Source organism: Malaclemys terrapin, chromosome 3 (assembly GCF_027887155.1).
Source record: "Malaclemys terrapin pileata isolate rMalTer1 chromosome 3, rMalTer1.hap1, whole genome shotgun sequence".
In the NCBI taxonomy this organism is placed as follows: domain Eukaryota; kingdom Metazoa; phylum Chordata; order Testudines; family Emydidae; genus Malaclemys; species Malaclemys terrapin.
The window spans coordinates 203,636,416-203,663,477 of record NC_071507.1 but is presented as its reverse complement, the minus strand read 5'-3'; the positions used below and the strand labels follow the sequence as shown (position 1 = coordinate 203,663,477).

The 27,062-nt window shown below is 51.0% G+C and overlaps 1 protein-coding gene across 2 annotated transcripts in view; it reads left to right on the top strand.

Moving 5' to 3' along the window:
- Positions 1-287: 287 nt before the first annotated feature.
- The window catches only part of LOC128834350 (bifunctional epoxide hydrolase 2-like), a 102,118-nt gene continuing 75,343 nt past the window's right edge, over positions 288-27,062 (top strand). The window contains exons 1-3 of one of the 2 annotated variants that reach the window (XM_054022982.1): positions 288-487; positions 21,810-21,894; positions 22,626-22,785. In XM_054022982.1, coding sequence (XP_053878957.1) covers positions 306-487; positions 21,810-21,894; positions 22,626-22,785 — 427 coding nt within the window. In that variant the 5' untranslated portion in view covers positions 288-305. Of the gene's footprint in view, positions 488-11,094; positions 11,234-21,809; positions 21,895-22,625; positions 22,786-27,062 lie in introns of those variants that run through there. The other variant, XM_054022983.1, reaches the window with a different exon arrangement.

Below are 27,062 nucleotides of genomic sequence, written 5' to 3'. Positions count from 1 at the left end.
CCTTCGTACCTCTCTGACGTCTAGATCTTCCATCATTTCATCCTCACGCATAATCCATTCCCTGTGATTGATCTTTAAGGCTCAGCCTTTCTCCTCCTTTCTCTGCCTTCTGTGCATTTAGTGAGCATTATCTGACCGGATCGCACAATTCTATCCCTCCGCTCTCCTGCTGCGAATTGAGAGTAACGCTCTGTATCGAGCTAAACCAGGCGCTGCTGCCAAGGCAAACTCTGCTGCGGCACGTGGGTACGGTCAAAGCACCTCCCCGGAGAGGTGTCGGAAAGGACGATGCGGTTAGCATTGACATGAAGTGGCAGCTGGCCCGGATCAGAGGGAAGAGAGAATCTCATGGATTTCATGCCGGGCTATTTCTTTACCGTCACGCAGCAAAGAATAGAGCGGGAGCGGCCGTGCACAGAGCAGGAGCTGCAATACGCCTGCTGGCTGAGGAGGCTTTCTCGGGAAATACACCAGGGACGAGAACAAGGTCAGAATGCGGCATCGCAATGATTTTCCTCCTGCAGGAGGCTCAGGGTTACAGACTAACATTTACCCTCCCGTGCAGGTGGGTTTTAAAGCTCTAGGGTGGACGCTGAGTAGCGGCAGCAGCTATTCCTTTGCACCAGAGACGGGCCAGATCCTGGTGGATCGTTAAGATTGAACCCTCTCCTGCTCCCTCAGAGTTTGGGTCTAAACGCTGTGAACCGTCCCATCTGGATCCAACTCCGGCTGCTTCTGTGTAAGATTCTTCCATAGCCCTTCTGTTCCCACGGGATCAGCACGCCTGGCAATCTGCACTGTGTTTATCCTCTCACCACCCCAGGGTGGCTGGGATCTCCATGGTGCAGACAGGAACTGAGGCCCAGACACTTAGTGACCTGTCCAAGCACACACGGCGCCTGTGGTAGAGGAGGGACTCGAACCCAGGTCTCCCCCACACCCTCTGCTAGTGCTCTTCCCACTGCACCATCCTTCCTGCGAGGAGCCAGCCGGTCTCTGCAGCGGTGTAGCCAGCTGTTCCGTGTTACAGCCCATGTGTCAGGACACGTCTGACGGCTCCCGCTCCTAGCAAGGGATGGGATTCCTTTAGCTCCAGCAGTGAGGGTCATGCTCTTGGAGCTGCCGAGTCTTGGTTCACGCTCTAGGCACGACCGAAATGCCAGGCATTACACCCACGCTCCCGGCTTCTAGGAAAAAGGGGTGGTTGTGTATCAGTCAGACCCACCCCCTCTGATCAGTCCAGATGCCGGCACAGCCGGAGGCGCCGTCAGCTTCATCCTTTTCTTTCCCTGTTAGTTTTCCATTCCCTAGTCAGGGCGTTGCATAGGCAGAGGGAAGATTCCTTGTCACGTGTATTTACTCCCTGACGTGGGGCTGCCTGGCTCTTGGCCAGCACCGTGCTGCGTTCCTTAGCAATGCCTGTGCAGCGTGCCACATACGCACCATGCTCTTAGGGATAGGACAGGGGCAACGTGGGTAGTTATCTGCCATGTACAATATCTGCCTTGGCCATAAGTATCATGAGACACTGAAGGTTCAAATGGAGCCTCTCAAGGCTAAGGCAGAACTGGCGGATTTGTTGGACAGTTTTTTTTCTGGGACATCCCTGGGGGGACTCCTGGATACCCAGGTTCTTCACACAGGCCACCTAAGATCAAACACATGGACCCTGGGAATAAAGCAGGGGGCTGCTTCCTTTACCCTGGCCTCCCCTTCTGGTGCAGGGTAGAATCACTTCTCATGTGCTAAAGCCTCTCTCCTGGCAGACAGAACCAAAGTTGGTTGCAGTTGCTGGGTATAGAAGTGGGAGGAGAACTGGCCATCCGGGGGGTGGATCACCGGGGCTGCCAGAGCCGAAGCCTGACTTGCCAGTGACTCCCAGCTGGGAGACACTGGATCTTGTGAGGAAGAGCAGGAACGTTCTCCCTTGCAGGAACAATGCAGGGTCCTGCGATGTGGGTCTTTGTCCCTGCCTTCTGGCTGGCCCGAGGTTAGGGTGTTAGCCTGGATTCGGGCGACCTGCTCTGCCACGGGTGACCTGGGGACAGTCACTCTCAGGCTGTCTCGGTGCCTTAGTTCCCAGTCTGTGCCGTGGGGATCACAGCACTGCCCTGCCTCGGGGGGCCCCGTGAGGATAAATACAGTAAAGACTCTGAGGTGCTCGAGTACTGCGGTCATGCAGGGGCTGGAGAAGCACCGGAGAGAGGCAGGTACTTGCTTTTTAAACAGGGTCTAACTCTCTGGGGGTCCCTCCGCCCTGCCGCACACGCAGCCACACCTGAGCGAGTTCGGCTGGAGCCGTGTAACGGCGGCGACGCGGGTGGCAGCACCGGCTAGCGCTCCAGTACAGTCGTGCTCAGGGCCCCGGGGACGTACGTGGGCTGCTCGCCTGGGCCACAGCGGCTACCCCGCTGTTTTTAGCAAGCTAGCTCGGTACGCCGCCCCCTGCTGCCCCGACTGCAGTGCAGACAGAACCTAAGTTGTGCCACGCCACGAGTCGCCAGCCAGGCCCAGACAATGGACTTTGTCTGCATTTACTCCATCTCTATGGGCATAATTATACAATGTGATGCAAAAGAAAGTTGAGTATTTTATACACACAATAGCTGAAGACTTTGCAGAGATAAATAGATAAATAATAGCAGAGGGAGAAATACATAGGTCCAGGCAAGGTAAAATCTATGAAACTAAGACTGTGAGAGAGTGTGTGTGTGTGACTTTTGTATGTGTGTGTGTCTGTCATATGTGTTGTGTGACTGGGATGTGTAATGTGTGCATGGATGGGCATTGTGTAGCTGGTATGTGTCATATGGGTGTTGTGTGACTGTTTTGAGTAATGTGTGGGGCTGAGTGTTTTGCGCCTGCCATGTGTCATGTGTGTTGTGTGACATGACATGTGTGTGTGAATGAGGGATGTGTGACTTTGTGATGCGTACCATATTCACGTGCGAGAGGCAGAGATTTGACGTACACACATCTAGCTATACATATGGAAACGTTCCCTAAGGACACCGGTACATTTACCGAACTGAGTAATTCTGCACATCGCGTCATTCCCTTTATCGTCTAGGAATTCCAGCTGAACTGTGCGTAATAAATCAGTACGTACCATTTAGCCGCACGCCCTGCAGAGATCCTTTTCTTCACGGCTCGCCTTTAACAGCCAGGTTCCATTTCTCTTGTGTCCCTTGTGAGCAGGAACATTTGAGGATTCTTTCTCTGGACACTTGTCTCCTTTCCAGGCAACAACTCCTTGTCTTACGCAGCCACCTTAAAGCTTCCCAAACACTCACAGTCTGGGGCCATTCTGCTTCACCTATAAATTAAGAGCCACATTTCTTTAGTCACTTACCTGTTCGTCTACCGGGTGTTTTATCCTAGGAGGGACAGGCTAATCATGGAGCTGGTTAGTTGTTGGATAATTTCTTTGATGACTTTAATAACATTCAACAACATCAATTGTTCAGTTTGAATAGTGCGCCCGTCTCTACTTCAGACAGGTTTCAGAGCGTGTGTGCATGTGTGTGTGTGTGTGTCTGCACAGAAATATGTACCATGAAGGGCTGTGAGCAGATGTGTATTTCAAGTGCTCCAGTGTAAATCTTCTGAATGAAAATGGTACGATCGTGCGTGGTTCCTTGCAGCTAAGGATGAGCTCAAAGGCCACCACAGTACAAAAGAACAGGTAGGCTGCACAGTGAAGCAGATAGTTTGCTTCATTGGATATATCCATGTCTTTCGTGTCTGGATTTCAAAGGCGGCTGTAGGAGGGTTTTAAAAGGAACTTCACGCACCAGCAAGAAAACTTCCAGTCCCTTTGCTCTCCTCATCACTGAGTTTGCGGGCGAAGCTTTGCTCTGCTGCCCTTTTGCTGTTAAGCACATGCATATCACCGCCCTGGGCGTGCTCTTGTGAAAGCAGCTTTCTCCTAGCGAACCTGCCAAGAGCAGAAAGAGACCCCTTCCCTGTCGGACGAAGCGCGGGGAGGAGGAAGGGTTGGGATGGCTAAGGAAGATGCCAGCTGGAGCCCTGCTCAGTGTTGTCCAACCAAAGTTCCTTCGTGCAATCAGAACTGAAAGCCTCCCGCTCTGTCCACAGCCCCACCGCTCCCCCACCGCGCAGCAGGGGTTGATCAACACCCCGGTGAGCAGAATCACAGGCTCCGGAGCAAACTGATCTATTCTCCCCTTCTCCTCCTCTCTCCAGCTTCACTGACCAGTGCTCCAGGAACGAAGTGGTCCTAGCTGGGATCTCTCCAGTCCAGGCGGTTTCACGCCTTGGCTGAGTGGCCGCCTTGCTCAGGGATGCTGCATCTCAGCCAGCGCTGGCAAGAGTGATGAAGATCTCCCCAGCGCTCACACTAGACCCTGACGCCATGAAGGGAGTAGGGGGAGGCGGCACCGGCGGAATCATCCAGTTAGCGCTGGCTGCAGTGGGGGGCTCGGGGCCTGGGGACGGAGGGTTCATTTTACAACTAGATCCGCTAACTCCGCTTCAGTCGGGCTCCTCTTCTGTGGAGGGCTAACGGCGCCACTGCCCCAGATTGTAAAGCACCGGAGCGTCGTGATTTATTCACCAGCCTTTCCAGTGCACAGCTCGTCCCGAGCAGGAGCAGATTGTGTCTGAGAGAGCCTGGGCGGAGAGGGGGAAGGGAAGCAAATGTCCTGGGGACTTAAAATAAAGGGGAAGGGGCTACAATACAGGTACACACACACACACACACACACACACACACAATCTCTCCCCCGGACACACGCACTGACACACGCACAGATACAATCTCTCCCTGTGGGGACACAAACTGACACACACACACACACAAATACAATCTGTCCCTGGGGACATACACACTCTCTCGCTCTCCATCTTATACGTAGCCTGGCAGCACTTTGGGGCAGAGACTGTCTCTGTGTTCTGTGGTTTGTACAGCACCTAGCACATACAACTCAGCAAGAGCTGCCCTGGGGGCTTCCCTGCCGGCCCTCTGCCTGGGGTGAAGGTGACCTGATGGGAACTGACTTAGCTATGCCCTCAGATGGTCCCGCACTCGCAGGACCTGAGCAGGTTGCTAACAATAACTGATTTACCCGCGACACCTCCCCGGGGAGGTCGGGCAGGCCCAGCTGGGTGCTATCACCACCGGCCCATCCTCTGCTGCGTGTGCGGTGTTGCTTGTGGTGCGATGAAGTTTGGCTGCAGGAGGGCAGCAGTCAGGGGGTTAATCACCACTGCAGGAGATGGGGGGGCCCTTCTGGGCCCCTTGGTGTGTAGCTGGTATGGCTGTGGACTCACGTACGCCTGCTCCACACTGTTCTCCAGAGCACCTCCGGATGCGGCCCATTATCTCAATGAAGCTCAGATCGCCGGCTCCGATCCTGAGATCAGATCCATGCAGGCAGAGCCTTGTACCCTCACAGAGCCCTGGCACCTCCCGCTGGGGCTGTCATCAGCCTTCTCCTGCTTGCCTGGCCCCCAGCCCACTGCCTCTTGGGGCATGTTTACACTGCAAAAACCGAACCACCCACAGCGGCAAGTCTCAGAGTCCAGGGCTGCAGACTCGGGCTTGTGTTGTGGGGCTCAAACCAGCCGGGAGTGGAGCTGGGGCTCTGAGACCTGCCCCTCGTCGGGTTTCACAGCCCTGGCTCCAGCCCAAGCGCCGGTAGCGGGAGTCCCCGGCTGCCGACCTGGGTGCTGAGGCTCGCTGCTGCGGGTGTTTCTGGGCAGTGTAGACGCACCGTAGCTTGCCCTGCCCATTCAATGGCTCAGCTCTTCCATAGGGCTGGCAATGCTGGCAGGCTACAGAGCTGCTCTGGCTCCCCCAGGCTGCTGCAATGTGGGGCAGGTGATGGGGTGCCCACCCCACACAAGGCTGGCTGGGGGCAGGCCAATGAACTGCCCAGGCTGCACCTGGAGGAGAAGCCAGGGAGCCGGGATTAATCAGATGAGACTCGGCTGGACAGGAACAGGAGGGGCCGGATAAAGCCCAGGAGCTGAGCGCAGACGGGGGCTGCAGTCACTGCCTGGGAGACGGGAGGGGTGGTTGGGGCTATAGAGACAGGGACTCTATGGTTACTCCCTGGCAAACCCAGAGAGGGGAGGAGCCAGACGGTTAGGAAAGGCTCAGGGGGAAAGCAGGACACTGCAGATCTTGTATCGGAGGGGTAGCCGTGTTAGTCTGGATCTGTAAAATGCAACAAATAGTCCTGTGGCACCTTATAGACTAACAGACGTATTGGAGCATACGCTTTCGTGGGTGAATGCCCACTTCGTCAGACGCATGTAATGGAAATTTCCAGAGGCAGGTATAAATGTGCAGGCAAGAATCAGTGTAGAGATAACGAGGTTAGTTCAATCAGGGAGGGTGAGGCCCTCATCTAGCAGTTGAGGTGTGAACACCAAGGGAGGAGAAACTGCTTCTGTAGGTGGATAGCCATTCACAGTCTTTGTTTAATCCTGAGCTGATGGTGTCAAATTTGCAAATGAACTGGAGCTCAGCAGTTTCTCTTTGGAGTCTGGTCCTGAAGTTTTTTTGCTGTAAGATGGCTACCTTTATATCTGCTATTGTGTGGCCAGGGAGGTTGAAGTGTTCTCCTACCTACAGATTTTTGTATATTGCCATTGCTAATATCTGGCTTGTGTCCATTTATCCTTTTACGTAGGGATTGTCCAGTTTGGTCGATGTACATAGCAGAGGGGCATTGCTGGCACATGATGGCATATATAACATTGGTGGACGTGCAGGTGAATGAGCCAGTGATGTTGTAGCTGATCTGGTTAGGTCCTGTGATGGTGTCACTGGTGTAGATATGTGGGCAGAGTTGGCATCGAGGTTTGTTGCATGGATTGGTTCCTGAGCTAGAGTTACTATGATGCGGTGTGTGGTTGCTGGTGAGAATATGCTTAAGGTTGCCAGGTTGTCTGTGGGCGAGGACTGGCCTGCCTCCCAAGGTCTGTGAAAGCAAGGGATCGTTGTCCACGATGGGTTGTAGATCACTGATGATGCGTTGGAGAGGTTTTAGCTGGGAACAGTAGGTGATGGCCAGTGGAGTTCTGTTGGTTTCTTTCTTGGGCTTGTCTGGTAGCAAGAGGCTTCTGGGTACACGTCTGGCTCTGTTGATTTGTTTCCTCATTTCCTCGCGTGGGTATCGTAGTTTTGAGAATGCTTGGTGAAGATCTTGTAGGTGTTGGTGTCTGTCTGAGGGGTTGGAGCCAAATGCAGTTGTACCTCAGTGCTTGTCTGTAGACGATGGATCGTGTGGTGTGTCAGGGTTGGAAGCTGGAGGCATGAAGGTAGGCATAATGGTTGGTGGGTTTTCGGTATAGGGTGGTGTTAACGTGAGCGTCACTTATTTGTACCGTGGTGTCTAGGAAGTGGACCTCCCATGTAGATTGGTCCAGGCTAAGGTTGATGGTGGGGTGGAAGCTGTTTAAATCATGGTGGACTTCTTCCAGAGTCTCCTTCCCATGGGTCCAGATGATGAAGATGTCATCAATGTAGCGTAGGTAGAGAAGGGGCGTGAGTGGACGAGAGCTGAGGAAGCGTTGTTCCAGGTCAGCCATAAAAATGTTGGCATATTGTGGGGCCATGTGGATGCCCATAGCGGTGCCACTGGTCTGGAGGTATATATTGTCACCAAATTTGAAATAATTGTGCGTGAGGATAAAGTCACAGAGCTCAACAACCAGTTGTGTTGTGGCATCATCAGGGATACTGTTCCTGACAGCTTATATGCCATCTGTGTGTGGGATGTTTGTGTAGAGAACCTCCACATCCATGGTGGCTAGGATGGTGTTTTCTGGGAGGTCACCAATGCATTGTTGTTTTCTTAAGAAATCAGTGGTGTCACGGAGATAGCTGGGAGTGCTGGTGGCGTAGGGTCTGAGTAGAGAGTCCACATATCCGGACAAAGCAACCGAGTCCCGTGGCACCTTTAAGACTAACAGATGTATTGGAGCATAAGCTTTCGTGGGTGAATGCCCACTTCGTCGGATGCATGCATCCACGAAAGCTTATGCTCCAATACATCTGTTAGTCTTAAAGGTGCCACAGGACTCTCTGTTGCTTTTTACAGGTCCAGACTAACACGGCTACCCCTCTGATACTTGACACATATCCAGACAGTCCTTCAGTGAGTGTGCCAATTCCAGAGATGATGGGGCATCCACGATTTCCAGGTTTGTGGATCTTGGGTAGTAGATAGAATAAACCCGGTTGGGGCTCTAAGGGTGTGTTGATTTGTTCCTGTGTTAGTGTAGGGAGTGTCCTGAGTAGATGGTGCAGTTTCTTAGTGTATTCCTCAGTGGGATCTGAGGAAAGTGGCCTGTAGAATTTGGTATTAGAGAGTTGTCTGGCAGCCTCCTTTTGGTAGTCAGACCTGTTCATGATGAAAACAACACCTCCCTTATCAGCCTCTTTGATGATGATGTCAGGGTTGCTTCTTGTGCTATTGGTGGGGGGATATCTGTGTATCAGTGCGCTGTTCAGTGTTATCTTGAAAGTATTCTGCGGTGATCTGGAAGCCTACTTTCGCCGTCTCATCTTGAAAGTATTCTTTGAGTCGGAGACGGCAAAAGTAGGCTTCCAGATCACCGCAGAATACTTTCAAGATAACACTGAACAGCGCACTGATACACAGATATCCCCCCACCAATAGCACAAGAAGAACTCCACATGGACTCCTCCTGAGGGTCGAAATGACAGTCTGGACCTATACGTAGAATGCTTCTGCCGACGTGCACAGGCAGAAATTGTGGAAAAACAACATCACTTGCCTCATAACCCAAGTCATGCAGAATGCAATGCCATCCACAGCCTCTGAAACAACCCTGACATTATAATCCAAGAGGCTGATAAAGGAGGTGGTGTTGTCATCATGAACAGGTCTGACTACCAAAAGGAGGCTGACGAACCCGGGAACTGGGTGTGACATTTTATACCCTTCCTTATGGCAATAGTATGGTTATACAACAGATCTGATCGTTTACCTTGATTATAATGAGGTCAATAGCTGCCTCTATCCATATGTGGCCTTGAGAGTGTCCATAATTAAGCATTAATATTCACGATTTACATTATTTTTTAATAATTCCTATCCATAAATGGGGTCCAGCTGCTTAGGTGCTGCATAGCAACCAAACTGCCAAAGCTCCCACAGTTCCCTTCTTGCAGAACTCTGGGGTACACTGGACCTGTGTGGTTATCAAACCACTCCCACAAGGCCTTGGGGTATCTGATGAGGCTTCTCTTCTTAGGCCGAATTGATGGGCAGCAGGTTGATAACAAACAAAAGGAAGTATTTCTTCACACAACGCACAGGCAACCTGTGGAAGTCCTTGCCAGGGGATGTTGTGATGGCCAAAACTATAATGGGGTCAAAAAAAGAAGTAGATACGTCCATCGAGGATAGGTCCATCGGTGGCTATTAGCCAAGATGGTTAAGGATGCAGCCCCTGCTCTGGGTGTCCCCAAACCTCTGGCTGCCAGAAGCTGGGACTGGACAACAGGGGATGGATCAGGGGACGAAGGGAAAGCAGTGGATGTGTTATTCCTTGACTTTAGCAAAGCTTTTGATACGGTCTCCCACAGTATTCTTACCAGCAAGTTAAAGAAGTATGGGCTGGATGAATGGGCTATAAGGTGGATAGAAAGCTGGCTAGATCGTCAGGCTCAACGGGTAGTAATCAATGGCTCCATGTCTAGTTGGCAGCCGGTATCAAGCAGAGTGCCCCAAGGGTCGGTCCTGGGGCCGGTTTTGTTCAATAGCTTCATTAATGATCTGGAGGATGGCGTTGACTGCACCCTCAGCAAGTTTGCAAATGACACTAAACTGGGAGGAGTGGTAGATACGCTGGAGGGTAGGGATAGGATACAGAGGGACCTAGACAAATTAGAGGATTGGGCCAAAAGGGATCTGATGAGGTTCAATAAGGACAAGTGCAGAGTCCTACACTTAGGACAGAAGAATCCCATGCACTGCTACAGACTAGGGACTGAATGGCTAGGCAGCAGTTCTGCAGAAAAGGACCTAGGGGTTACAGTGGACGAGAAGCTGGATATGAGTCGACAGTGTGCTCTTGTTTCCAAGAAGGCTAACGGCATTTTGGGCTGTATAAGTAGGGGCATTGCCAGCAGATCGAGGGACGTGATCGTTCCCCTCTATTCAACATTGGTGAGGCCTCATCTGGAGTACTGTGTCCAGTTTTGGGCCCCACACTACAAGAAGGATGTGGAAAAACTGGAAAAGGCCAGCAGAGGGCAACAAAAATGATTAGGGGGCTGGAGCACATGACTTATGAGGAGAGGCTGAGGGAACTGGGATTGTTTAGTCTGCAGAAGAGAAGAGTGAGGGGGGATTTGATAGCTGCTTTCAACTACCTGAAAGGGGGTTCCAAAGAGGATGGAGCTCGGCTGTTCTCAGTGGTGGCAGATGACAGAACGAGGAGTAATGGTCTCAAGTTGCAATGGGGGAGGTCTAGGTTGGATATTAGGAAAAACTTTTTCACTAGGAGGGTGGTGAAGCACTGGAATGGGTTCCCTAAGGAGGTAGTGGAATCTCCTTCCTTGGAGGTTTTTAAGGTCACACTTGACAAAGCCCTGGCTGGGATGATTTAGTTGGGGGTTGGTCCTGCTTTGAGCAGGGGGTTGGACTAGATATCTCCTGAGGTCACTTCCAACACTGATATTCCATGATTCTATGATCACTTGGCCATTGCACATTTTATTCATTCTCTCTGGGGCACCTGGCATTGGCCACTGTCAGCAGACAGGACACTGGGCTAGATGGACCTTTGGTCTGACCCAGTCTGGCCCCCACGCACGTGCCCTGCTAAGGAGCCCCGCCCCCTGCCAGGGCTTATACTGCTGTGATGTCACTGCACCAAACCACCCACGGGGCAGGGTCTCAGCTCCCGAGACCAGGGCGCCTGCAACGGGCTCTAGGACCCAGAGGAGCCTGGCTCTCGAGGCAGGGCTGGAGTGCCAGAAGGGGCGTGGCCCGGGAGGGGGCGTGGCCCGGCGGCGCGGATGGGCGTGGCCGGGCGAGAGGGTGGGCTTGGGCGAGGGGCGGGGCCCGGCGCTCTATACCCCCCCCATAGAGGGGCCGCGGCTCCCCAGAGCGGCTCCGGCGGCGGTCATGGCGAGGCGGCTGGTGCTGTTCGACCTGGGCGGGGTGCTCTTCACCCCCAGCCCGCTGGGCGCCTTCGGCCGCTACGAGGCGTCGCTGCACCTGCCCAGGTAGGCGCTAGTCCGCGCCCGCCCGAGCGTGTTTCTCGGGTTGCCGGGGCAGTGAAGCCCATAGACATAATGGGTTAATTTTGTGTGTCTCGGGGCCGCCCGCACTGCGTTCTCAGAGCCCCAGCCTTTACTCCACCTGCACGGCTCGGGGGCGGCGTGTGGTTGCGGGGGTGCAGGGCGCAGGGGGGTTCGGGCACTGTGGTGGCGGGTGTGGGCAAGGCATGGGGGGGTGCAGGGCAGCTTGTACGTTGGGGTGGGGGGGTGTAGGGTATGTGGGGGGCATTCAAGGCCCCCTTGTACCTAGGGTGGGGGGTGATGGGCATTTGGGGGGAAGGTTCGGAGCATCGTGGGGTCATGCATTTGGGATGGTTCAAGGCGACTTTGTACCGTAAGGTGGGGGATACAGGCTACCCTGGGGTGTGGGGGGTTGCAGGGTGTGTGTGGGGAGGTTCAGGGCACCTGTGTACTTTGGGCTGTGAGGGGTTGCAGGGCAGGTGTGCGGAGGTTCAGGGCACCCGTATACCCTGGGCTGTGGGGGGTTGCAGTGCGTGTGGTGGGAGGTTCAGGGTACCTGTGTACTTTGGCGTATGGGGGGGTTGCAGGACGTGTGGAAGGAGGTTCAGGTCACCTGTGTACCCTGGGCTGTGTGGGGAGGTTCAGAATGACCTTGAGAAATTGGAGAGTTGGTCTGAAGTAAACAAGATGAAATTCAATAGAGACAAGAACTACACTTAAGAAGGAAAAATCCAATGTGGAGCTACCAAATGGGGGTGGGGGTTAACTGGCTAGACAGGTCATACTGCTGAACAAGATCTGGGGTTTTAGTGGGTCACAAGTTCCATGAGAATTATGAACATGATGCAGTTGTAAAAAAGGCCAATATCATTCTAGAGGGCGTATTAACAGGAATACCGTAGGTAAGATACAGGAGGTAACGGTCCTGCTCAGTTTAGCATGGGTGAGGCCTCAGCTGGGGTGTCCAGTTCTGGGCACCACCCTTTGGGAGAGATGTGGACACATGGGAGAGAGTCTAGAGGAGAGCAAATACTTGACCTGTGAGGAAACCTCAAAGCAACTGGGCATGCTTAATCTGGAAGAAAAGAAAACTGGTGGTGGTGGGGGTGGGGGTGATAAGTCTTCAAATATGTTAAGAGCTGTGATAAAGAGGAGAAGTGATTTCTTTTCTGCTGAAGGTAGGACAAAAAGGAATGGGCTTAATATGCAGCAAGGGAGATTAGGTTAGATATTGCGGGGGTGACCATAATAAGGGAAACAGCTTTCCAATATAATGAGCCAAAATTGGAGTTTATATGGAAATTGCATGTCAGTGAATGGGGCTAACGAAGCTGACCCGTGGGTTCATGTGCCAGTAAACTCACCTTCCACGTCTCCATCTTCTCCTGAATATTTTTCTCACTGTACGCTGGGGCCAGATCCTCAGCTGGCATAAATGGTTACCACGCCATTGACTGCACTGACTTCCAGGAGCTGAGAATCTGGCCTTGGGTTTGGCTTGGGTTCTCTCATGGACGGTTCTCGTACTGATGCAGAGCACAAGGTGGAATGAAATGGCTGGTGTCTTTGACACTTTGTAGCGCACAAGAAAGTGACAGAACAAGAGATTTGGGCACGTTACCCCCGTCTCACTCCTAAACGTCATCCCAAACTGCTTTCCACCTGTGAGATCACGTCAGCATTGTTGTGGTTGTGTGGTTTGTATATTTGGGGAGAGTTTGGCCCAATGTCTACCCTGGAGTGGGCCAGGTTCTTCTGTTCCACCATGATCCAACCTTTACATTCAGTGAGGCAATTTGGGCGCACTTAAGAGCGAAATCTGGCCAGCTGTGAGCCAGGAATCTATGCAAGCTTCTACCCAGAACATACCTATGGGAATTTATCTCTGTGGGAGGAGCAACTGGACACATGGGAAGGCATGTGGTATCAACCTTTTGCAACACACTACAAAGAGGTGATGTGTGTCTTTCTAGAGTGAACAGTGGGCTGGATTGCGAATCCCTTTCTACCCCCATGCTTTCCAAAAATGAAAGTTTGGCTTAAAAATCATGCGTATTGAAAAATAGAATAAATATTGTGGGACTTGTTTATATTCTGGTGTCGCTATTGGTGGTCATATTTTCAAGCTTTTCAGTGTAATCATGAGGGCTAGAAACTTTCGAATAAAATGAAAGCTGAGGGTCTCAAGTAGTCACGTGACTCCAGGAGCTTAATACCCATTTTAAACTAATTTGGCTTTTGTTAAAGCATAAAGCACAGAGAAGTCAATCAACCTCTTACCTCAGAGCTGCCTCATTTCACAGCACAGACAGTCCTAGACACATTAGAGTTGTTACCGGCTCAAGGTTACAGATCAAAATGACTAGGTTTCATTGTCTGTTGGGGGGCGTGTTCTCTTCATATGCTGTCCCAGCCCTGCGCAGATAGATGTTCCAGCAGACCCTGATAAGAACAGATTTAAAAATTTTATTAAGATGTTTTTAAAAAAAAAAGTGAACAGTACAGAGTTTGAGCATAGAAGTTTCTGGTTATCAGGGCATAACGTGCAGATTATTGAGGGTGCAAAATTTTGGTTTAAGATCGGGGGGCATAAGCAATACATAATCTGCAATATCCCCGATTGGGGGTAAAAGGTTGATGGGTCAAAGTACAGGCATTGAGATATGAGGGTAGGAAGTTCATGGAGTGGCTATGTTCGGGTGTGGAGTGTAATGAGTGGATATGATGATGAGGATGGATTGACCCTCATTTGGTGAGATTTAATATTCAGGGAGTTTACGGTTCCAGTTCATGATCCAACGGAGAAGGTCGCTTGGTCCCTTTCTCGTAGCGGGAGAACGATGTCACTCTGGCTCACGCCTCCTGGTACTGTCGGTGGCCGGTGATGTGCTCGATGTAGATGTCCCTGGACCATCGGTTGGTGTCTGAGACCATGAGGCGCCGCATGACCCATGAGTAGCGACGACCGATCCTGCAGGTCCGCAGCACACGCTTGTTGCAGGGGTCCCAGGCGCGCAGGGCTCCAACGATCAGTGTGTCCATCTGCACCTCGTAGCAGATTTAAAAATTTTATTAAGATGATGTTTTTTAAAAAAAAAAGTGACTGGTATTAGTACTACCCAGAAAGACAAACTTGGTTCGGTGACAAAGGCGCTCGGCCAGGTTCACTGTTGACGAAGCACAGTGCTAGTGCCCTGGCCCTGTGGTTACAGGTACACTAACATGTGCGCTCACGACAGTGGTACCCGCTCAGTGAGCAGCGGGCGTTTCGGCTGCCCCCTGAGCTGAACAAAGGTGCCCCTGCTATTATTTCTCTTATACGTTCGGGTGGCCAGTTTTGGTTGGATGTATTCACATGACATAATCTGTAATTAAAGATTAATCTTTGATTCCTGGAGATTTCAGGAGAATCCTGCAGGGTTGGCAATCCTATTATAGATTGACACAACCAAGTTATGTATTACACCTCTGAGGTGGTTAGTTACCAACCCTGCACCCAGGGCCGGCTTTAGCAGGTGCGGGGCCCGATTCCCGGGGCGGCACTTCGATTGCTGGCCGGGGCCGGGGGGGCTCACGGGGCTGGCCGCACTCCCGGCCGGGAGAGCGGGCCCCCGAAGACGACCGCCGCCGGGGTGAGTGCGCGGGGCCCTGTTAGGCGCGAATCGGCCTAAAGGCGGCCTTGCCTGCACCTTGTACCTGCTTGTTCAAACAGAACCTCTCCATCCATCATCTTGTCCTCCTGTCCTTGTCTGTGCCAACCTTCTGGACTGCGTTTCTTTGAATACCTGGTGCCTAGTACTACTTAAGGGTGCCTGTGTTTCTGCACCACTAGCCGTGCCTTTGTCAAGTTCATGTACCGGATAGTGAACCTGTAGGCAAGCGTCTGCTTTATGACAGGGCCTGAGTTTTGCTCATAACCTGGCTTTTGCTGATTTTAGTTCAGGCCTCAGGCCTTGAGTCTGGCCTCGCGCTCCAGGCTCTCTCTCTACTACAGGTTGGAATATGGAATGCTTTGCTGGGAACTGGGTCCCACATTGTTCTCTAACCCCAGAATTTTGGGATGAGACCCCATGCCCCAGATCCCCCTCCTACACCCCAAACCCCTCATCCCTGGCCCAACCCCAGAGCCCGCACCCCCAGCTGAAGCCCTCATCCCCTCCCGCACCCCCAACCCCCTGAGCCAGTGCGGTGAAAATGAGCAAGTCAGGGTGGGGAGAGTGAGCGACAGAGGGAGGGGGAATGGAGTGAGTGGGGCGCGGGGCCTTGCAGGGGGTGAGGCAAGGGTGTTCGGATTAGTGCCAGTAGAAAGTTCGCAACCCTATTCTGATAAACTGGAGAAATGCAGGCTTGCTGGAACTACCATTAGGTGGATATATAATTGGTTAAACAACCACAAACAACAGAACATCACACCCAGGGGGTGTGTGGGTTACACAAGCGCCGGGCTAAGGCTGTGCTAAGCCATGCGTCCCCACACAGGTTGTGCGTGCAGCCGCTGTCCATGGAAACCCCTCAGCGCCGGGCTGGAGTCTCCTAACGCTGGTGGGCAGCAGGGGGCTTGCTCGTGGCTCGGTACCTTGCACTGGGCAGCAGGGTGGATCCCGTGAACTCGCCCTTTCAAAGGGCGTTGCAGCAGCTGTGCAGCCTCTGCCCACCGGGAGGCGTTTTGTTCTCTGTAGGCACAATGCGTCCGGGTGCTCCGGTGCTGCTGCGTTGCAGTGTTGGAGCCATTGGTAGATGCTTGGCAGAATTCAGCTTTAACCTTTATATCACTTCGATAACACTGATGTGTATTTTTAAGCATTTTTTTTCAATTTTAATGTTCACAATTGCAAGGAACTGAGGGCGGCTCAGACAGTCGGGGAAGGGGGATCATAGAATCCTAGAATATCAGGGTTGGAAGAGACCTCAGGAGGTATCTAGTCCAACCCCCTGCTCAAAGCAGGACCAACCCCAACTAAATCATCCCAGCCAGGGCTTTGTCAAGCCGGGCCTTAAAAACCTCTAAGGCTGGAGATTCCACCATCTCCCTAGGGAACCCATTCCAGTGCTTCACCACCCTCCTAGTGAAATAGTGTTTCCTAATATCCAACCTAAACCTCCCCCACTGCAACTTGAGACCACTGCTCCTTGTTCTGTCTTCTGGTACCACTGAGAACAGCCGAGCTCCATCCTCTTTGGAACCCCCCTTCACTCTTTCAGCACAGGTAGTTGAAAGCAGCTATCAAATCCCCCATCACTCTTCTTTTCTGCAGACTAAATAAGCCCAGTTCCCTCAGCCTCTCCTTGTAAGTCATGTGCTCCAGCCCTCTAATCGTTTTCGTTGCCCTCCACTGAACTCTCTTCAATTTTTCCACATCCTTTCTGTAGTGGGGGGCCCAAAACGGGAAGCAATATTCCAGATGTGTCCTCACCAGTGCCGAATAGAGGGGAATAATCACTTCCCCCAATCTGCTGGCAATGCCCCTACTAATGCAGCCCAATATGCCGTTAGTCTTCTTGGCAACAAGGGCACACTGCTGACTCATATCCAGCTTCTTGTCCTCTGTAATCCACAGGTCCTTTTCTGCAGATAGGGAAAAGTGTGACCAGGTGTCCGGTTTTTGACCAGGCCATTAAGTCTGGTCAGCGGTGCTGGTTGGGGCTAAGACAGGCTCGTCCCTACCTGTCCTGGCATTGCGCTGTGCCCTGGCCAGCAGGTCCAGCTCCTGCGAGGGGGGGGCCCATGGGGCTCTGTGCGCTTCCCCCCCCCGCTCCGAACATCAGCTCTGCACTCCTATTGGCCTGGAACTACACCCACTCCGGCACCCCAGCCCGCTACACCAGCTCAGTGAAAGTGAGTGAGAGTGGGGGAGAGCGAGCCACTGAGGGAGGGGGAATGTAGTGAGTGGGGGGTGGGGCCCTCGGGGAAGGGGCGGGGATAGGGTGTTTGGTTTTGTGCGATTAGAAAGTTGGCAACCCTAGAGGGGGATCAGACATTCATTTAACAAGAGTAGACCGAGAGATTCAAACTGTTAAAGCTTTATCATAGTTAAAACACCAAGTGTCAACATCACAAGTCAAAATATATAAAGTAAATATCCTTAAATCAAACTCTCAGGTCTCCACCAGCACTTTTTGTACTACACGTGATGGAAATACTTTTCCTCGGTTTGTGCGTGTTCGGTGAAATTGACACTTACCTTTTTTTTTTAAATCGGTAATTAAATCTTTCCAAGCATAGCCATCTTCAAGGATGTCTAACAACGAAGTGTGGCACGTAGAGAAAGAAGATGAAATGAAGCAGGGACCGGGGAAGGAAACCTGTCAAGAGAGCGGTGACTAGGGGAGCGTTGGAACCTATGTTTGGGTTGCTGGCAACCAGAGTGGCCAATACACTAGAAAATGTGCTGGAGGGGTTTAGCCTGCTGTGATAAATGGGTGTGTGTGTGGGGGGGGGGGGGGGGGGGGGGGGGGGAGCTTCCTTTTATGAACACCCAGCCAGCCAGTAGCTATAAAATCCCTATTAGTAGCTGTTCTCTAATTGCTCTACCTGTAAAGGGTTAAAAAGTCTCACTGCTCTGCATAGGTAAAAGGAAATGAGTGGGCACTGGCCAAAAGGGCCAGTGGGAAGGCTATAACTTTTTTAAATTGAGAAAAGACTCCCCTTTTGTCTGTCTGTTGTTCTCCCGGGGAGAGGTGGACAGGGCAGAACTAAGCTGTAAAAAGCTTGGGCCAGGTATGAAAAATCCTCAGTATCATACCTAGAAACTACTCCGTTGAAACCCCAGCTATGTAAGTAGATCAGGAATGGCTAGGAAGAAACACGATTAGGTTTCTCTCTCTTTGTTTCTTTATGACTTGTGGATTTTTCTGTGCTAACCCCAGGTGCTTTTGTTTTGCTAGTAACCTTTAAGCGGGACCTCAAGAAAGCTATTCTTGGTGCTTAATTCTTGTAGTTACTCTTTTAAAATCTAGCAATAGCCTGAGTTTCCAGATGTTTTTTTTTAAATACAATTTACCTTTTCTAAGAACAGGATTGGATTTCTGTGTCTTAAGAGGTTTGTGCACATGAGGTTTAATTAGCTGGTGGCGACAGCTGATTTCCCTTTTTTTCCTCAGCTCTTCCCCCGAAGGGGGGGGGAGAGGGCATGAGGGCGCCCCACAAGGAGGAATTCCCACGTGCACATTCCCAGCCTCTCAAAGGGGTTCTGCACTTGGTAGATGCTGCCACCATCCCATCCAAGGTCAGAGAAAAGCTGTAACCTTGGGAGTTTAATACAAGCCTGGAGTGGCCAGTATTAATTTTTAGAATCCTTGTGGGCTTCCACCTTCTGCACTTGAAGTGCCAGAGTGGGGAATCAACCTTGACACCTGGATTGGCAGGGAGCTGGACTGGCTGTGATCTGATTATTTAAACCATCTTAATGTCAGCAACAAACTGGAGCGGCCCCACTTGATCTGTGATGCGACTTGCCGTTCAAAAGGAGCCTTTTAGCTCCTCCTGTCGCTTCTGATGTTTCTTTTGATGTGTCAGACTTTCCATTACCTGCTGGATCCTGGTGAGACGGGAGCCAGGTATCTGAGAAATTGTTGCTCAAACCTTTGATAGAACAAAGTTCTCCAAAATGACTGGAGGGGCCGGAAGGATTAAGCTAATCCGGGAAGATTAAACGAACTAATGTAGTTTTAAGCTGTACATTTAGCTGCTAACGCAGACGGGATCGTGGCACTTTGCAGGGCGTAATCGGGGGGGGGAATGGGGAGGGAGAGGCATTAGTTTGGGTGGCACAAAACTATTGAGGTGGGGTAGCAGAGCCCTCTAGTTCCACGTCTGCTCTGTAGTCTGACCAGCAAGACGTTGATGCTGGTGGGCAGCCAGTGGGAGGCGAGGGCATCCAGCGTCTCACAGGATCGAGCCTTAAATAAGGGCTTTTATTTTATTTTTTTAAAGTTCCCTCTCGGCCCTTCGTTGTGGGGGCTGGGTTAGTCATTGATGTGGATGGGTGCCCTCTCTGCGGTCCTGCTGCCGGGGCGCCCCCTAGGGGAAAGCGCTTTGGAGCAGCGGCATTGCAAGGTTCCTTCCTCTAGTGCAGGGGTGGGCAAACTTTTTGGCCTGAGGGCCACATTGGGGTTCCAAAACTGTATGGAGGGCTGGGTAGGGAAGGTTGTGCCTCCCCAAACAGCCTGGGCCCCCGCCCCCATCCACCCCATATCCCCCCCTCCCACTTCCTGCCCCCTGACTGCCCTCCTCAGAACCCCCGACCCATCCAACCCCTCCTGCTCCTTGTCCCCTGACCGCCCCCTCCTGGGACCCCCCACCCCTAACCGCCCCCTGGGACCCCACCCCCTATCCAACCCCCCTGCTCCTTATCCCCTGACCGCCCCTTAGCCACACCCCTGTCCCCGACAGGCCCCCTGGGATTCCTACGCCTATCCAATCGCCCCCTGCTCCCTGTCTGCCCCCTGGAACCCTCTGCCCCTTATCCAACCTCCCTGCCTTCTTACCATGCTGCTCAGAGCAGCAGGATTGGCAACCGTGCCGCTCAGCTGGAGCCAGCCATGCCGCCGCGCTGCCCGGCAGGAGCTCGCAGCCCCACTGCCCAGAGCGCTGGCGGCACGGCAAACTGAGGCTGCGGGGGGAGGGGCTGGGGGCTAGCCTCCCGGGCTGGGGGCTAGCCTCCCCGGCTGGGAGCTCAAGGGCTGGGCAGGAGGGTCCCATGTGCCATAGTTTGCTCTCCTCTGTTCTAGAGGGTGAAAGTGCCACCCTGTGTGCTGCTGTGAGAGGTGCATAGAATTGGAGGAGAGAGGATGGTCTAGAGCAGGAGTGGGCAAAATACAGCCTGTGGGCCGCATCCGGCCCATCAGACCTTTCAATCTGGCCCTCGAACTCCAGCCGGAGAGCAGAGTTGGGGGCTTGGAAGCTCCTAAGTGTAGGGGCAGCCAGGGGGCTCCGCCCGCTGCCCCCGCCCCAAACGCCGGCTCTGCAGCTCCCATCGGCCAGGAACCACGGCCAGTGGGAGCTGCAGGGGCAGTGAACAGAGCCGCATGGCTGGCGTTGCACCTTCACGTAGGAGTGGGGGACATGCCGCTGCTTCCAGGACTGCTTGAGGTAAGCGCCGCCTGGAGCCTGCAACCCAGAGCCTTTCCCCACACCCCAACCCCCTGCCCTAGCCCTGATACCCCTCCCGCTCTCCGAACCCCTCGGTCCCAACCTGGAACACCCTTCCTGCACCCCAAACCTCTCAGCCTCACCCCAGAGCCTGCATCACTAGATGGAGCCCTCAACACCCCCCCCCCCCGGCACCTCAACCACCTGCCCCAGCCCAGAGTCTCCAGCCCCCAATTTTGTGAGCATTCATGGCCCACCATACAATTTCCATACCCAGATGTGGCCCTCAGGCCAAAAAGTTTGCCCACCCCTGGTCTAGAGGTTAGAGCACCAGCCTGGGCTGTGGGAGACCAGGAATTGATTCCTGCTCTGCCACAGACACCCGCTGTGTGACCTTGGCCAGGTCACTTCATCTCTCTCCATTCCCCATCTGTACAATGGGGTAATAGCACTCAGTGAGGTGCTGAGATACTAGGGTAATGGGGCCATAGTAGTACCTAAGATAGTCACAATGAGCAGAGTCCTGCAAATCTGCGGATTCCGCGGACCGTGTTTGCGGATCAGATGCAAATGCAAATTTTGTATCCGCACAGGGCTCGAACATTGAGGCCCCAATCCTGAAACAACTTCAATTAATACCAGATCTCAAAGCACTTTACAAAGGAGGTCACTATCATCCCAGTTAAGCAGATGGGGGAAACTGAGGCACAGGGAGGTGAAGTGAATTTCCCAAGGTTGCCCAGGAGTCCCAGTCCTCTAGGCCACGCGCTGCCTCCCAGTACAAATCAGTGATGGGATGAAACGAAGCAAAGGGAAAATCTGAGATGAACATCACAAAAGCTTTCCTGAGGTAAAATCTACTAGGCCACCAGTATTCATTTAGCGGAAGTGATAGAAGCTTCAGCACTTGAACTCCAGTTCTGGACTGTACAAAGCATCGGAGAGTCTTGGGATCCACACTGCAGTGGCAAGGGATGAACCAAGCTTATTCTACGACTTAACTTGACTGGAGTTGCACCAGGGATTAATTTAGCCCACTAGCTTAATAGGTCATTTTCATCTCTCATGTTTGACTTGGAGGCCTTCTGCTCTCAAGTAAGATGACGTCTTTTCCGTAAGTGACTTTCCCTCCCATGCTACTGGTTTTTATTCTGAGGCTTGCAGGACCAATGGGTAGATGATGCGTAAGGAGAATAATATCCAGCGTTCTCGCTCAGCATTCTGCAGTGTCAACAGGAGACAAAGGAATAAACATTTTCCCCACTCGATGAATCAAAGATCCCTGGGGAGTGAGAAGCTCTCTTGGGAGTCCCTCTTCGGAGTAGAACTGAACTGCTGAATGGGTTCCCGCCAGTGCATTGACAATGCTCGGTCCTTGCCTTGCAGGAAGTTGTAACTTGACAGCAGCATCCTGGAGCCAGTTGCTGCTTGTTCGTTCCTTTACCGTAATGTATTCGTTGATTTTTTTAGGAACTTTTTGCAAAATGTCATCGTTGGAGCAGGCCCCGATGGTCCCTATGCCAGAGCGATGAGAGGGGAGATCGCCTTATCTCAGGTAAGAGATCATCTCAGCTGAGCAGATGGGCAGGGCACGACTTGTGTTGGACACAAGCTGTGCAGATGTCCTGCCAAGACAAGGTTTCTTCTTGGCTTACCTGGTGAAGCTATTGCCTTTGGGCCAAGAAGGGGCTAGGTTTGAATCTTGACAACGGTAACTTTGCGGCGTTCACGCTTAGCTAGTCTGGCCTCAGGATGGGCTTAGGTCTGCTATAGCTTGGCAGTTTCACCATGAGAAATAGCCTCCACCAGTGGTAGATTAATTACTTGGCTTATGTCCAACTCTATTTCATTAGATCTAAAACAAAATGTACTTGGTTCCTTTATCCCTTCTGGCTAAATCCTTTCATTCCTGCTTTCTGGGGGAGAGGGGTCTTTAATACACCACTACCCTGATATAACACTCTCCCGGGGAGCCAAAAAATCTTACCGTGTTATAGGTGAAACAGCGTTATATCAAACTTGCTTTGATCTACCGGAGTGCGCAGGCCCCCCTTTCCCCCCCCCAGAGCATTGCTTTATTGCGTTGTATCCGAATTTGTGTTATATCGGGTTGCGTTATATCAGGGTAGAGGTGTAGTAGCTTATTGGTAACCCTTAAAGTTCATTAGGAAATAGTTAGTGTGGCGCATGTGTATTGATGGGACTCGGAATTTTGAGTGACTTTTTCTCGTGTGTTGAGATGTAACTTGATCTCCTTTGGGTGATGGGAACTCTGTGGTTTTTAAGATGGTTTCGGAGCTGGAAGAGGATTGCAAGAAGTTTGCTGCCTCCTCGGGGGCTTCTCTCCCGGAGACGTTCTCCGTAGCACAGGTCTTTGAGGATTTTACGACACAAGGAAAGCTCAATACTGCTGTTCTTCAAGCTGCTGTAACTCTCAGGAACAATGGTAAGTGATGGCTGCTTGCTGTTAGCATTCCTTCCCACCCAGCTATGCTACACCAGTGACCACATTCAGGCATGATACCCTGGTCCATTCTTGTTACAATAGAGTTTCTCTTTGCCTATGTGGACAGAAAAAATAGGTTTATAGATACACTGAAGGGCCATGTCTCAACCCTGGAATGTCCCCAGGTTAAAACATGGTTAGGAAATGGGCTTACTGCTTGCCACTGTGGACAGAAATTGCTTGGACTAAAACCATGTTTAAACATGGCTAATGTTTGCAGTGAAGACTAGATCTGGTTTTCTTCCTTTCGTAGACCCACTGTATTTGATTGCCAATATTTCTCCAAGGACTCTTCTTAGTGCAGTTAGACTTTGACTTGCAGCTTGAAGGCAATGCAGGCAAAATCTCTGGCTTGTCCATGCTAGAGTTTAAGTGGCTGTCACATGGATTTTTACTCCACCCTAATGTTTGTCCCCGACAGTGGTACAGCCAGGTACAGAAACCGTGCTGCAGGCTAACTGGTGGTCACTCCATAGGAGGGTTTGGACCAGCAGAGTCCCTCCCATGTTGGGTGTTGCTTAACCACAATGGAGAATAGCCATGTTGGAAAATGGTCTTAGCAATGTTGTTCCCATCTGGATCTCTGATCTCATTCCCCCGCATCACCCTGAACCCCATCCTGTTCCTTGTGCTCTACCCATTCACCTCCCTGACTTTCATTTCCTTCCTGCCATGCTGCCCTCCTCTGCCATCAACCAAGTGGTTCTATTCCAGATCCCTCTTGAACACTTGCTGCTTCCAGCAATCCATCCTCTTTCTCATCACTAGTAACCCTGCACCCTGCCTCCCCTGTACCAATATCCTGTGTCTCGTCTATGTTTGTCTTGTCTTGCTTGGATTGCCATCCCTTCGCAGGCAACGTGTCTCTCAGGAGAGCTCTGCTCCCTATAAATGGAGTGCCTGATGCTAGGAAATACCCTGCTTTGAGCAGGGGGTTGGACTAGATACCTCCTGAGGTCCCTTCCAACCCTGAGATTCGATGATTTTATGATCCCTTACTGACTGTGGCTGTTGATGATACATTTGGGCCGGGGATGGAACGTTATCATGAATTCCCACAGCGCACCTTTCCCAAAGCACTGGTTGCTGTTGGTCTCTGGCAGCAGCAGATAGCCATCACTCATCAGCAAACCATTCCAGATCCTCTAACCAATGAAATCGTGGGGCTTAGATGGGGCTTTTTATCTTCAAAATATTTCCCTGAGATTTACTTACTATTACTTGACTAATTAGATATTCTCTCTGTGTGTTTAATACCAAATAAATTAGACATGCTGTCACCAGGCCAACAACAATTAACTAAAAGCAGCAAAGCGTCCTGTGCACCTTATAGACTGCATCCGAAGAAGTGGGTATTCACCCACGAAAGCTCACGCTCCTATACGTCTGTTAGTCTACAAGGTGCCACAGAACTCTTTGCTGCTTTTACAGATCCAGACTAACACGGCTACCCCTTTGATACTTAACAATTAACTAAACAGTCTAGCAATCTCCGTAACACTGTGCCGCTTTGGAGGCACTAAGAGAACTCCAGAGGAGGGGGAAATTATTAAAATAACGAGGAGTCCGGTGGCACCTTAAAGACTAACAAATGTATTCGGACATAAGCTTTCGTGGGTAAAAAAACCCACTTCTTCATAGGCATGGAGTGAAAATTACAGATACAGACATAAATATATATTGGCACATGAAGAGAAGGGAGTTACCTTACAAGTGGAGAACCAATGTCGAAGGCCAATTCAATCAGGGTGGATGTGGTCCACTCCCAATAATCGAGGAGGCCTCAATACCAAGAGAGGGAAAATTGCTTTTGTAATGAGCCAGCCACTCCACAGTCCACTACACACTGCACCACAGAAACATTAACCCAGGAACCAATCCCTGTAACAAACCCTGTTGTCTACTCTAGCGACACCATCATAGGACCCAACCACATGAGCTACGCCATCAGGGGCTCATTCACCTGCACATCTACTAATGTGATATATGCCATGATGTGCCAGCAATGCCCCTCTGCCATGTACATTGGCCAAACCGGACAGTCTCTACGCAAAAGAATAAATGGACACAAATCAGACGTCGGGAATAGTAACACATAAAAGCCAGTAGGAGAACACTTCAGTCTCCCTGGACATTCAATAATAACAGATTTAAAAGTAGCCATCCTTCAACAAAAACACTTCAAAAACAGACTGCAAAGAGACATTTGCAAATGAATTGTAGCTCTGCACTTTAACACTATCAATTTGGGCTTGAATAGAGACTGGGAGTGGCTGGCTCACTACAAAAGCAATTTTCCTTCTCTTGGTATTGACACCTCCTCCTCAATTATTGGGAGTGAACCACATCCACCCTGACTGAATTGGCCTTGTCAACACTGGTTCTCCACTTGTAAGGTAACTCCCGTCTCTTCTTGTGTCAGTATATTTATGCCTGTATCTGTAATTTTCACTCCATGCATCTGAAGAAGTGAGGTTTTTACCCACGAAAGCTTATGCCCGAATAAATCTGTCAGTCTTCAAGGTGCCACCAGACTCCTCATTGTTTTTGTGGATACAGACTAACACGGCTACCCCTCTGATACTTGAGGGAATTATAGTCACTATAAGTCAGTGGGACTCTTTCCCCTGAAGCTCAAATAGGCTTTGGATCAAACCTGGTTTGCATTAATCCTGGGAACAGCTAGATTTATTGGAAATAAACTAAAAAGAACCCCAATCCTCAGTTGGGACTAGGCCAAACAGACCCGAGCAACCGAACCACCGCCTTAGAAAGAGACGGCATCCAAATCCGCATGGAGTGGCTGCCTTAGAGGGACTGTTCAATCTCCCAAAATGAAGTCCTGCCAATTTCTTCAACCCAGTGGCCAGAAGCAGAAACCTCTGCTGGTGGCCGGATTCCATTCTGCCTACCTAAATTCCACCAACAGTCTCAATGGGACGTGGGATTCTTCTTAACTTCCTGTCCCAAACTGTTGTATAACAGAAGCGGTGTGCTCTTCATCTAACAACCTACCTGACCTTAAGATGGAGCTTGGTAAATTTCTGAACAGGATTACGTGACTGGGTGGTGGTAAAAGGTCTTGATCGTGCACCCCTTGCCCAACAGGGAGTCCTCACTCGAGTGGTCTCTACTGACTTCAGGAGTAAAGACACCTTGTGACGGTGCTGCCCGTGGGAGCCAGCTGAGGTCACTCAATTAGGGTCAACTGCAAACAGAACGGGGCAGACAAACCCCAAACACTGGTGGATATTCCAATACTTAAATTTACCAAGCCAGCACAAAACAGCTTCTATAGTACCTCACTGGTTACTCAGAAGTCCAAACAACGCAGTTTCCTTAAAGTGCCCAGCCTCAGGCCTCCGTCCAGACACACGTCAGATATGATGATGATTACTGAAAATCTTATTTTATCATATAAAAAAAGGTTTTTCCAACCCCAAAGGGTCAGCCACATACCCAGGTTCAATTATAACTTAGATCTTACCAAAAATACACGCTTAGAGACAATTCTTATTAACTAAGCTAAAATTTATTTAAAAAGAGAAGAGTTGGTTAAAAGATCAATATACAGACAGACTTGAATTCAACTCTTGAGGTTCAGATACATAGCAGAGGTGAGCTTGTAGTTGCCAAAAGTCCCTTTAGAAATAGTCCATAGGTTATAGTCCAATGTCCATATTCAGGGTGGCTCCAGTCAATGACTGGGGATCTCAATCCTTGTGGCTTAAGGTTTCCCTCTCTTGAAACCCAAAGCAGATCTGAGATGAAGCAGGATCGTGTCCCAAGGTTCTTATACATTTCCAGCAGCCTTTTGGCCTGAGAAAACAATAGGCTTAATTCTCCTTCTCCCAAACATCCCGGCAATTAGCACAGGGTAATTTATCCATTAAACAGTTTAGATACAGGTTACCAGAACCTTCAGAGAGACATATAGACAATAATACTGTTTTACTCAAGTACCATTATAAATGTACCTGAGCAAACATCTACCTTTCGATCTCTAACAATGCAGACTTGCATTTCAAAGCTCTATTCATTTACCTATCTTCCTAACCAGTCTTAGTTCACCCATGGGTCAGGTTAGTCTGTGAGTTAATTAACTCTTTCTGGCCCTGTCACCTTCCAGTGAAATATTATATTACACTTATAAAGTCTCACACCTTGCATAAGTAGAGCCTCGCAAAGATGGGCCCTTTGTTTGTAAAGCTCTTTGA